The sequence below is a fragment of the Sinocyclocheilus grahami genome, unplaced genomic scaffold, assembly GCF_001515645.1.
Source record: "Sinocyclocheilus grahami isolate Dianchi unplaced genomic scaffold, SAMN03320097.WGS_v1.1 scaffold314.1, whole genome shotgun sequence".
NCBI classification, from domain to species: domain Eukaryota; kingdom Metazoa; phylum Chordata; class Actinopteri; order Cypriniformes; family Cyprinidae; genus Sinocyclocheilus; species Sinocyclocheilus grahami.
This window is the reverse complement of record NW_015505493.1, coordinates 275,486-289,055: the sequence shown is the minus strand read 5'-3', so window position 1 is coordinate 289,055 and position 13,570 is coordinate 275,486. Positions and strand designations below refer to the sequence as shown.

Sequence of the window (13,570 nt, the reverse complement as noted above, 5' to 3'; positions counted from 1 at the left end):
ACACATCTCCAGTTGCCCAGCACAATTATTTCCACATGTTCGTGCCGCCCGGCCGCTCAAAAGAACAGAGTCCTTTGTTCTGGAAACAAAAGACTCTAATCTCTGAGACTAAAACTGAAGCCTTCAGAAACAGCGCGGGATACCTTGATCGGTGCTTTAGTTTGGAATCGTTTAAATGCATTGAAGTGAGCAAAAGATTGGCAACCAATACGCGCAATTATGCGGGTCTAATTCGACTGACTGTAGTTCGTTATTGTTTGCTTAAGATGCATGCATTAAAAGTATTTTAATTTCAGACTTATGCAGACATGTGGACTTTACCAAATGGAGGTATTTGATATGAGAATATTCTGAATCACTTTATATGATCAACACAGCTGAAGTCAGGATATATGCACTTTTCAACCAACCGTAAAAACAAACAAAAAACATCTGCAGTTAATTTTTCCAGTTTTCTAATTGACTTGTAATTTTTATTTAATAAAATCATTAAATACATACTGCAATTTGTATGTAAATTCAGCGATAATTCAGTGAAATCATTTCAGTTCAAAAGAATGTCCAGTATGGGACGAATGCGCGAGCGGGAGGGAGAATCTCTCTCAGCTACGGGACACCAGGACTTTAGTCTATGTCCTCTCAGTATGTCTGACGCCAAGATGAAGAAATCGTTTTCACAGGAACATGCACATCCAGCGAGAGTTTTATCTGTAATGTCTGAGTGAAGAAATGCGGTGTGAGTTTTAAGTCTAGTCTCTCTTCAGAGAGATATAACCACATGGTGGCGTATAGGTCCGTCGGTGGGACAGCCTGTATCCATCTCTCTCCTGTCATTACAGTTCAAACCTATTAAGTAAGAGAGAGAAAGAGAATCGGAGAGAGCGAATTAAAGCCCCCTGGGAGTAATAAAAATGGAATCGAAGTACAAACCACATCAAAACAAATGGATTTAACTTTATTAGCACTATAACGACTTATAAATATAGGGTGCAATAACAGCAAAGATTTGAGGTTTGACATTTTGACATGCATACGTTGTTTCACAGAAAAAATAAGAAAAACACAGACTTGTAATTTTTAGCACATTCTGCTTTCACTATGTTACAACGTTGTCAACTGATTTTACACAGTAACCAGCAGTAACGAAGGTTCAGTTCCACTTTGGTGTTAATTTTCAGTCTCAGAAACATAAAAATCATTAACCGTGAAAATATGCAAAGCTTATGAAGAACAGAAAATGCCTTTAGAAGGATTCATTAGATCAAAATGGAGAGAAAAAAAGATACTTTATGCATTCCAACTCCAAAAGAAAAAGCTTTCTCTGTTATCTGTGCTGATATGGAGTCAACCTTTTTGAATGGTCAGTTGTCACTGGCTCTGACGCGCTGTTTTCACACACGCGCTGTCCAGCGTGCTGAAGCTCGCCGTTTTCTTCTTTATCGGCTATATATCTGTGGGCGTGGGGCCGGGCAGAAGCGCTACTGCTCTGCGCGGAGGAAAAATGTATAATGAATGCTGCTGGTGAACCTTGAACGCAAACACTGAGTCAGTAAAGGCGCTTAGCACAGGAGCGTGTAAAATGTTAAAGTAAATACTTAGGACACGCTTTCTCGGTGGGCGTTGGTTGCCTAGAAATCTGAAATGTCAAGGCAAAAGTGAAACAATTATTTTACTTTTTTTTTCTTCTCTCAAATTATTGGGTGAGGGAATTGCCCTGTTATTTTCTGTCGTTATGGGTCAATAAAAGTAACCCTCTTGTTTTTGTCCAGATTTTCATGGTCATCTGTTTTTTTCCCTCCCAAAAGTGTGGGTTAGAGTTCCAGATCCTCAACACTGTTTAGTTTAAAAGGAAAACTATGAGCTGAAGAGTGATAGCTGTTGGTCTTTAGGCCAATTTAAATGCAGCTTAGTTTGCAACAGGATATTCTAAGGACACGCATCAAATTTCGTAAAGTTTCGCCTATAGGTGGCGCTATAACCGAAAATGCATGCTGATTACAGCAACTTTTCGATCGCGGAAGTTGAAATTGTAGCATTTCTTTGCAGCAAGTACTATCATAGCATAAGTCAATGAAACATATTAAACATAAAATAATTTGATAAATACCCAAAATGACTGCCAACAGCTGATCAAAATTCAGCAGCCGATTATTTAAATTACAAACGACCTATAGTATTTACTATTAAACAGCAACTTGACATCTTTACTATTTAAAATGCCCCCGCTATTCCATTCTCCATAGGGCCTCATATTTCATGTATTGACTAATTGTACTGTACTGACTATTACAACTAATCACTAAAAGTGGCAAACGCACAAGATATTCTTCAAATATGTATGCTTTTTAGTAGGGGTGCTCCGATTGATCGGCTACCGATCACTATCGGCCGATAATCACGTTGGGATGATTGATCGGGGGTCTCTAAAAGGCCGATCTCAAAAAAGCAATCTCAAGCTGATGACGCTGCCGTGAGAGGTTTGGCACGACATGCAGTGGCACCGTCTCAGTCTCTGTCTGGGGCGGGTGAAATAATTATAATGCTGAAGGTGAGGTACTCACTCGGCCCGGCAGTGCGTTCAGGAGCGGTGAGTCTGCAGCAGTGCAGAGATCGTTTCCGCACCGAGTCTATTTTATAATAGCCCTGAATTAAAGTAACAGCACATTGTTTGCAGTAAATATGAACATGGATTGACACGCAAATGTAGTAATTACACCATAAATGCATATTATTAAAGTCTACTGTGTTTCACAGTCAACACATATGGCTTTTTGGCTAGGTTTAAAGGGAAAGAGCACTTTTAGATAAAGAAGGCAATAATAGATGGCACTGGTGGAGGTAGGAAAACAAAGTTCTTTATGAACTGCAGGATTGCTTGTAAAAGATTTAAATGCAAAAGGAAAGGCAGTAGAGCTGACTATTTCTGTCAATGGTAAGTTTATGATAACGTAAGAAAAGTAGTTTAAATATTTTGCCAATTGCTTGGTCAACTTAATGTATAAATCTAGAAGTAAATGCAAAAGTAAAAAGCATTGAATAATGTGTTGCTTATATTTATTGTGTTTAAACATTTATTACTGTACTGTGTAAAAAAATAATTGCAATGCTGAAAAAGCATTTTCAGTGACAATGTTTGGATTTGAAATCAAAATAATGGATAAATGTTGTGTTTGTGGTAAACAGCCATGGATCAGTAGTCTGTGTGAAAGCTGCTGCCCCACTCACAAGAGTCACCTAAGAGGGGAAGTCCCCCCACTTTCAAAATGAAATTCAGGCCCTGAATAAATGTCTAAAAATCCTGATTGGAGTATCACTATAAATAGTTATAAATGATAAAAAGAAGGCTTTAAAAAGATCGGTATCGGTGATCGGTATGGCAGATACTGCTTTCTGTGATCGGCGATCAGTGATCGGCCTCAAAAATCCTGATTGAAGCACCCCTACTTTTTAGTATAAAATTCAGACTGAATTGAAGCTCATATTTTGGTCTTGCTCTTGATTGATCAAATCTTTACACTCTAAGTCAGTAAAATAGGGCACAATGTTCATAAAGGAATTTCTGTGTTGATTTTTCACACGTGATGTCAGTATGTTGAATCATTATGCAATGTTTTTAAATATCGTTCATTCAGGATTAGTGTTATGGCATCAAAGGGGATCAAATTAGTGTTTTGTACCTCAAAGGGGATCTTGTTAAAAATATTTTTTCCCCCTGCAGAGGAATTTCTGTGTTGATTTTTCACACGTGATGTCAGTATGTTGAATCATCATGCAATGTTTTGAAATATCGTTCATTCAGGATTAGTGTTATGGCATCAAAGGGGATCAAATTAGTGTTTTGTACCTCAAAGGGGATCTTGTTAAAAATATTTTTTCCCCCTGCATTTCCAAAAGCCGAGGCCTGCAGTTTATGTGCTTTGGCTCCTCTTGTGTTTGTTCTTGCAGAAATAATTCCTTAAAATAGATGTTCAAAGTACTCAATACTTGTTTAGAGAGACAAAATACAACATTTACAAATGATTACAATGATAGGCATTGATACATTTCTGCATTCATTCTGATTATTTACAGCCCTCAAGTATGCTTTCCAACCCTTATATAATCAACAAACAGTCAGTAGAGAGAAAGGAAAGACATTTTATTTGTTTATTCTCCAATCATCTATCTATCTATCTATCTATCTATCTATCTATCTATCTATCTATCTATCTATCTATCTATCTATCTATCTATCTATCTATCTATCTATCTATCTATCTATCTATCTATCTATGTTTTAAGTCCTTGAGCTGGCCAAAGTAATGAATAATATTCTGTCCTCTAACATTGTGTGACGGATATAATATAATCATATATTATCTCATTCAATGCTGACCTCTTTTTACAACGGCTGTACATTCTCATCCAGCAAAGCCACTAAGCACACTTGTTAATACTGTGGGCACGCTCGGGAGCGCAACAATGGGACGCCTTAAAGAGGAGCTGACACGTCTCAGAAAGGGCCCATTCTAGAGAGCCCGACAAAAGCACTCGGGACATATTGTGTGATGACCGAGTTCCCACTAAATTAAGTCACCATGGACAGCACTGATGGGACACGTGTCTAGAATTCACAGTTCCATCATCTTTGAAACAATCGGTTTTGGACGGAAAGCCCAAACGCTGTTCTCGAGCTCAAGAGTTCACGTTAACGACGTTTTTCAGCATTTCACTTCGCAGTTTAAACTATTAAAAAAGCGGTTTCCGCGACTGAAGACAAAACAGGTTTCGGAGGCATTCATTGCCCGAGTGCCCCACTTCTCTCAAGGCGAAAGCAGCTGCAAGCACTTAAAAGGGGCTTCTATTAATTGCTCTTTGTCATGCATAATTGCCCATTTTGCGACAGTGCGTATAATCTTTTAAAAGCTGAGCCGTACTTTGTTTCCATGTAATATTTGGTTTTAAGCATCGGATTCTCTAATATATCTGGTGTTCAACTGCACCACCCGTCCAATTGATATTACATGCCATAACACCAAAAAGAAAGCTTGCATTACCTTGCCTCACAACCTGAATGTGAAGCTTAATACAATTTTCTAAAGAGTACAGAACAGGCTAACTGCCTACCTAAATAAACAGCTAAAAAAATTCATGTACAACCAAGAAGACCTAGATTTGTTTCTAGGTTTGTTTATTTTTTAGTAACTCTGTTCAAATTAACGTGTCATTTTAAAGTTTTCAAGTTCCAAACTCGAGACTTAAATCTGATATTAATAAAGTGACAAGTATCTGGGGTCAACCGTGTCACGTCTGAAAAACCGGAGTCAGTTCTGAAACGGCTGAAAACTCTTTTGTCGGGGGGTCTTTCTCTCTCACACCTGCGAGGGGTGAAGTCTAATTCGATTAATAAGAAATTCAATATATATTCATTAGGTGCCTTCCCTCGATAATATATGATCGTGAAGCGAGACGTGAAAGGAGGCCATTTATTCCCCCTCTGAAAGGACCTGCGTGGGACCAAAATTTCACCTGCTTCCCCTCTCAATTAGGAATGTATCCCGAACTCTGACGGAACACGAGTTAAATTAAGCGTTCGCTAATTTCCTATCACCCCTCCTACGTAATCCCTCAATTTTCAGCATGCCCCCTCAATTTGGCCCAAGTTGAAAGGTTCAAATAGTGCCTAATGAAACAGTGACTAAATCGTTTTCTCGCGCGCGGAGGAACCCTGTAGACGTCTCGTGAAAGGCCTTGAGCTCGCCGCCGTCGGGGGTCCGCCGGCTAAATGCGAATTCCTGGCAGGACAATCTAACCTGTCAAAGCCTTTGGCCAGCTCTGCGTAGCTTTTTTCCCTCGCTCGTATTGAAGGAATTGCTACATAAGCAACCAACGTGGGACAAAAACTGCAATTAAACTCCTTTCGGATTAATTTAACAGGGGGACAACCGTCTCTTGAAAAGCACACACAGAATAGGGTCGACGTATAATTGACTATCACCTGGCTCGTGAGATACAAATCCTCTCTTATAAGCCTTTTGTGGCCTGTGCACTAGTAGGGAATATACGAGAAGAACACTGGAAAATAAGTGAAAATGCATCTCATATGTTTAACTGATCCTTAAACACCAAGTGAGACTGCGCAGTTAAATTAAAGCTCTGAATAAGCACCCTTAAGGTAACAATTAACTAATAAAAATTCAAAAACTAAAATAAACTGCATGTAGGCTAACAAATAAGTTTCACATATAGTGTTACACTTCAGGAGGCTTTTAAGGAAGGAGTTTCTCCTGTTCTCTTTGAAAAGGATTCAAGGGGTCTGAAGGCTCTGAAGTGTTTTCTTAATAAAACAAATGCGGATGGCGTCTTGCTAATACACATTTAAAACAATTTGTCACGTGTTTATACTATGATACAACAAACTCTGAACTTAAGTTTGTCTCCCAAAGTCCTATTCAAAAAAAAAAAGAAAAAAAGATGGGGTTGAACTGGACTGTATTTTACATTTGAGAAGGCTAGAAAATACCAATGTCTCAAACCTGGAAAAGTTTTTATCCCAACCCAACTTTCTCCATCCTTATCATAGGTAAAACTTATCAATGAAACATTGTTTTACTATCTATCTATCTATCTATCTATCTATCTATCTATCTATCTATCTATCTATCTATCTATCTATCTATCTATCTATCTATCTATCTATCTATCATTTCATTATGTGGCCATATTAATGTTTATGTATTTTCATTTGTGAAATATTTAAACAGGTGCCTTGCTCCAGTATAGGAAAATTAATACAGAACTCATATGAATTTCAGAACTCAAAGTGTAGTTAGAGAAGTAATTTTATTTAAATAAATACAAATATACACATTTTCTTTAATATGCACATAAAATTCAGGTGAAAAAAAAATCACAGTTTCTCAGTAGTCTAGGACAGGTTGGAATAACAGTCTGCGTATTTACAATATCACACAGGGAGTGTTTTATCTTCTCTATATATCCAACATTTATTCGTCAAAGAACAGGGAAGACGGCATGGATTATCCGTGGTCGTTTCAAAAACGTTTTCACTTAAACTGTAAAAACGTATTTTACTTGCATCTATTATTTCACAGTTTGTCATACGGATAAGACAAATAACTGACTTGAGTGTCAGGGTAAAACAATACTTTAAGAGGAAAGAGGGAGGAATTGGTAGTCGCTAAACTTCCATACACTTCGGGCTATGGAAATATGGAAGACAGTGTCCCATAAATTCAGCCGTTTCAACGGATCCGTACGTTTAAACGTGCCATGCAGGGTACCAAACTTAAGTCTATGATGTTCGCGACGCCCCTAGATAGGTGAAGTCTCCTTCTCCTCTGTTGCTGACACAGGTGACAGAGATTCTTCGTCTTCCGAGCGCGGATAGTGTGAGTGGCTGCCCGAGCATTTGCATCCTGCGTGAGCGCTCCGCTGCGTACCTTTGCCTTCTTTCTTGTGTTTAACGCGGCGGTTTTGGAACCATATTTTCACCTGTTTCTCTGACAGGTTTAAATATGTGGCTATTTCGATCCTGCGTAAGCGGGAGAGGTACATGTTAGATGAGAATTCGCGCTCCAACTCAAGCAGCTGAGTGCTGGTGAAGGCAGTGCGCATCCGTTTGCCGTTCTGTATGTGGCTGTTGTCAGACGCACCTGGAGGAGAAAAAATAAAGAAACTCTTAAAATCACGTCAGTGCCAACCAAATTTGCGAAATAATTCAACGAATGCCATTAATATATCATTCGGTGTATTTGAGAAGTAAATGTGCCAAAACATCAACATGATTATTAAAATATAAAGTCGATAAAAAGTAAAATAAAACAAGGTAAAATGCGTGAAGACTGACTTTTGAATTATATAAACTGCCAAATAGTCAAGCGTCTCGTCATAAGGAGTAACAGGTGTACAGCTTGCGCGCGCACTCACTCACCTAGAGACAGACAGTGATACCTCCGAGGGTCAGTGACGCTGTAGCTTGTGGGCGGGTGTCCGTGTCCCGGGTGCGCTAACGCGGGGCTCTGTTGGTGTGCTACCCTCTGACAGAAAGCCGCGTCACCAGCGGAGAAGCCCTGTCCCTTCAGCAGTGGGATTCCGCCGCGGGGAGAGTGGATATGCGAGGTTACGCAAATCGGACAGACACAGAAGGTGCCGGTCTTCCGGGACGGGCAAACGGGCGCAGTGACGCTCATCACTCCGGGAGAGTGCATGCCAATGGGGATGAGAAAGTCCTGTCCCGTGTGCTCGCTGAGAGCCGGGCGAGCGGGATCCTTGATAATCAAAGAGTCTACGTAGAAAGACCTCGACATGATCGCTTCTGTCTGCGTGTGATGCTGATGGTGTCAGTGATACCACACTGATGGCGTTGCTCCAAGGACTTGCGCAGTACACAGTGGTCTTAACACTGTTCTAGAGCCCTCGGGAGCTGGCTTATGTTTGATAGTTCAACAAAAGGGACCCCGGAGAGGGCCGGCCCTAACGTCACCCACGTGCGCTCACGGCCTAGGGGCTTTAGTACCTCTGGTGTCCCGAGACACGTGATGCCCATGAGAGCCTCCAATCAAATATTTTCCCATACAGTCTTGTTAGCTCGCGTGTGTGCGATCCTTGACAGGCAAAGTGGCACAACAGCTCTGACAAGTGCGCCTACTGAGATATCAACAATTATCCCTTTATAATTCTGGTCTAATATACTGTATTATTATTTAGATTTCCAAATGATATTGAAGAAAGGCAGGCCTATATATTTCTCACATAAACTGAGCTTGTCTGTGTCAACATGAAAGTAACGTTCTTCATTTTAGATGGCAAATTACACCTCAGTATAGAAATAACTCAAGAGATTATTGGCCAAAAGCCATGTCTATAAGAATGTAACAATCGCCCCTCATCCATGGTTCTTTTATGTTTACATACTGTATTAGAGCTTCCTTGACCTAACCTTAAATTTAATAGACGAGGCATCCACATATTTGTATGTTTACAACTAACAATATGCTACATGAACATTTCCCCCCGTCTATTCAACTGTATTTATTTATTACTATCAGGGCTGGAAATGGGGCGGAGTCCGGGGAGTGAATTTCGAGGGGGGTGTTTCACTTCCAAATGGTTCGGTTTATTTGGAAATTAAAGTGATTTCTATATTTTATCCATTCAAAAGACTACGAAAGCGATCCCAGTTCTGCACATAAACGTAGCGCAGTGTTTATGGTTCGCTTCTCCATCGCTGCGCGTCCTGCTCCACACAGAACAGATCATCAAAGCGGACTGATTTTTGTCATTCATTGTAACAAAGTATTGGCTAGAGACGATGTCAATAATAGATTCAGTGTGCAGTGTAGAGATCTTTATTAATTAAAATGGAAGTTTGTGAGATAGCGATGAACTAAGGAGGGCAACAGCTTTTTAATGATCATAAAGAGAGTTTGCAAATGTGAAATTGAATTTATACAACAGTTTTATACATTTTTGATTTTATACAAAAGTTAATATTAAGTGACTTACATTTTAGGAACACTGTTGTCTATTTTGCTCTATTTCGTCAACAAAAATATAGTTCAAAAACAAAGTCACAGCTGCGCCGCTGCGCATCTATAGTCTTTGGAACAGCGCTGTTTCGTTTTTGACTGAATCTTTGCTTTTGAGCAAATCTAGTGAGTCAATGATTCAATGACCCATTCATAAAGAGAGTCACTTGCTTCGATCCTAAATGAATCAGCCAATACTATAGTAATTTATAGTAAATACTATAGTGTTTTTGAACCATACTATAGTAAAGTACTTGAATTAATTTGTTGTGGTAATTCTATAGTTGCTGTGGTAATATAACAACTGTAGTAATATAAACAAATTACTTTATGCAATACTGTTTTCTACAACTAGCGTATATTATACTACAATACACTACAGTTTACTGCAATAAAAACTAAAGTATACTACAGTACTTATTTCAGTTTATCAGTTCACTATAGTTAATACTACAGTATGCTGTAGCATTCATTAACAAAGTGTTTTAAATACTACAGTATAATACACTTTACTATAGTATGGTTCAAAAACACCAAAACTGATTTTTTTCATGTGGGTTTGAATGAATCGATTGAATGAATGATTCAGTAACAAAGACAGTGACTTGCTGCCACCTAGTGGCGGTTTCAGTTTCATTTTTAAAGTATAAATAGAGTCATTTAAATAATTTAAATTTCTATATTCAAGACATTATATTTAAAAATTAATCTAATAACATTGTTATTATGAGATGCATTAATCCCACCTCTGAATCTTGTCAAAAATTCTATAAATATGCCTTGATGCCACATTTGTACTCTTCTGTGCAAAGACGAATTGCTTATGCTGATTTCATTTGACTGGTAACTTATTCTTCCTGATTGTATCTTAATATTATAATTGAATTTATTGTTTAATTAAAACTTTTGATAAAAGTTTATAAACCTAAATTTTTTGGCACAAAAGATGACATACCCAAGTTGGAGTGAAAGTAATGCTGTCAATCTATACGCGCCTGTGTATGTAGGCTGCAATTATCTAAGCTCACACTCAATTACAGGGCTGACACCTGAGCTTTTCAATAACATGCAAAACAGTAAAATCAGCTCTCCGGCTTTATTATGGATGTTAAGATAGAATTGAAAGTCTACTAATGATGATTGAGGCCAAAGTTCAAGCGCCGTAATGACGATTTCATATCAGCATGTAGTGCTAGTATCATCAAGAGAAGACGCTGCCGGGTGCTTTGCTTTCATATGCATTTAATTGCTGAAATCAGCGGCAAGTCTCATTCTTAAACGAGGTAGAATATGACTTGGGCTGAATTGGGGAGGCGAAAAAACAAACACATCTGTCATTCTGGCTGTAATTGTTGTAATGGAGGAAACATGGCGTATGAGACATGAGAGAAGAGGGTGAGAGAGACAGAGATGAATGACAACCCATGCGGAATGATTCACGGCGCGCGCCCTTCATACCGTCCATTCTTCAATATTATTTTTTCCCTCCATAATTCTTCACGATACAATGTCATTGTCTATTAAGTAATCCAACAAATGAGCACCTTTATGAGTCTGTAATGAGCTCTAATTGCCACGACTAGCCGGGCCACGTGGAAGGATTTAAGACTTAAGCCGTCGGGTACTGTGCACACAGTGTTACCTAGCCATTACTTTCATAATTCAAGGGGAAAATTAGACCATTTAAGGAAAAGATTCCTTTGATTCCTTTCATTCTGCTCCGGGTGATAGGAATACATCTTTTTCTGCTTGGGTTAAGACGGAAAGTCTAACAGACGTGTAGGGCCTGTTTCAAAGAGAAGTGATTGTGGTTGAATAACGCAGATATTGGGGATAACATGTTGCAAATACACTAATCAGTATTTAAACACATTTCAGTCGTCCTTTATAGTGTTGGCCAGTTAGTGCCTATACGAAGCCTGGGTTCTAGCTTAAATCAACTGCAAGTTTACATTGCAGTTCATTACAGTTTAGACAAGTATTGAGTAAAATAAATCCTTAACCTCTTCTATTCTCCTCAGGTCTTCGTTACGCTATAAATAGGTTACAACATCGTGTTTGGTATTGGAACTAAGGCAAATGATATAGTCAAGAACATCTAAAGAAAAATAATGTTTTGTTTTTTTTTTACCATTCGGTATTATTTTTTTTATAAGGCCTATTTCACATTTTGCCCCTTACTATGTGCTACAGCAAAGGCCACATGGGGAAAAAAGCCCACTGGATGTAATTTTCTGCCAAAGCACTAAAACTACATAACTTTCATAAACACCTGTTTAATACTTCCACAAACTCTTTTGCATAAGTGGAGGTGAATGGATTTGTTGTGATGGTGGTTGTGCAAAAAGAGTCCAAACTGACTGCTCTAGTCACAATGGAGTTTATTTTTTGACATACAAGTGTATGAATACTCACTGTATGAATAAAGTTGTTATAAAATAGCCTTTATGAGCTATTATGAAGGGCAAAAATCAAATAAACCAAGAGTAATTGACAGCGTCTGCTGAACTTTTCCAAAATTCTGTAACATTTCGTTAGCATTATTGAATAAAATATTTTTTTCTATATGCCAAGATGAGTCTTGAAGGTTTATTCTATTTGTATTCTATTTGTATTCCTGTTGTAATCTAATTAAAAATGCATGCATTTTTAATGGATTTCAATTCAAGGATCAGATGTGGGTGCAGTTCCATAGGAATATAATTCGTTTATGTGAGTTAATGTGCAACTACTGGGAGAGACTAAATAATAAAAAAGCCGTTATTATTAGCATTTATATTATATTTACATCAAATGCGAGTAGCCTATCTCTAATGTGTTGAAAATGAACACAGTTGTCAGCGTATATGGTGGCAAAAGCTCTCGCCTTTAGTTCCGTGCAATATTGCACTATAAGCGGTCCATAACTGCCGTATTGCATAAGTGTCATTCATTTGTGTCAACGTCTCCTCACAAAAGTTGCATTGTGGCGCAAGGGGCCAGCCTGCGGCCCATCCCGACTGATACAGTGGGTGATTCCCCCCATTCCCAGTAACTAAGCAACACACGGTGAATACTGAAAACTGAAAAGAAACACTCGGGTTTTCAATATAGTCTTCAATAGCAAGGGGGAAATGAACAATGATCCCGCAGACAACATAATGCGGCGCAGTGACTTTTCATTGCCAATTATCTCCTTCATCTGAATAGCAGCTGCAGGGCCTGCTCTTCATTTCATCGTTTTGGGGGCTGAGTGGGGGGCTTAAATTCAATTGCCTGTGTGTGTCAAAATCTAATTTATGTCTTAATGACAGATACGATTTTTATGAAAAGGAGCCAGAGCCACACACATAGGAATTTCTACAGCAAATTGGAACTGTTGCTTATTCCCAACGTTTTTCTTTACGGATAAACGACAAGATATATTTAGAGAGTTTATTTCTCAATAAACACACAAAGAATGGGTGAGACCGAAGGAGAAGCCATGTAAACAGCGCGCAATTAGGTGAGGCCAGAAAACAAGATAAATGCCGACAGATTCGGTGATGCTGAACTCAACGTTAGCCACAGAAACTCCTCTAACCTCATTAAAAGAATCCTCTCTCTCATCACCTTATTAGAGCGCACAACTCTTCCTAATAGCCAACAGTTCTTTCCAAACGAATAGGCAAACATTCATGACTAAACCACAACAGGCGAGAGGGACCAAATAGCCCTTATGCCGATTGCGTTTCTCTTGATATGCTGAAATAAAATGTGGTAAATATGTAAGGTCTTAATCAAAGGGCCATAGAGAGCTGCAGAGTAATATCCAAAACACTCTTTTAAAATATATAGCGATGTACTTGGGAGGTCCGGTGCTGTACATTAGCCACAATAGATGTTTACTGGTGCGAGATAAATATGACCATATTATAGTAATCAAATGTATTCCATGTTTTTCCAATTTAATTCCCATTTTGTTTTAAATAATTATAAATTTAAATAAACTTTATTTAGCATCTGAATTTAATATAATGCCTTTAAGTTAAAGGTCACATATTTTCCACATTTCTGGAGTT

At 38.5% G+C, this 13,570-nt stretch overlaps 1 protein-coding gene across 1 annotated transcript; it reads right to left on the bottom strand.

The window, feature by feature from the left end:
- Nucleotides 1-6,869: 6,869 nt before the first annotated feature.
- LOC107601899 (GS homeobox 2-like) lies at nucleotides 6,870-8,407 on the bottom strand. Its single transcript, XM_016294250.1, has 2 exons — nucleotides 7,934-8,407; nucleotides 6,870-7,655 (listed from the first exon to the last, which is right to left on the bottom strand). The coding sequence occupies exons 1-2, from the start codon at nucleotides 8,307-8,309 to the stop codon at nucleotides 7,315-7,317; spliced, it is 717 nt and encodes a 238-aa protein (XP_016149736.1). The 5' UTR covers nucleotides 8,310-8,407; the 3' UTR covers nucleotides 6,870-7,314.
- Between the last annotated feature and the right edge of the window lie 5,163 nt (nucleotides 8,408-13,570).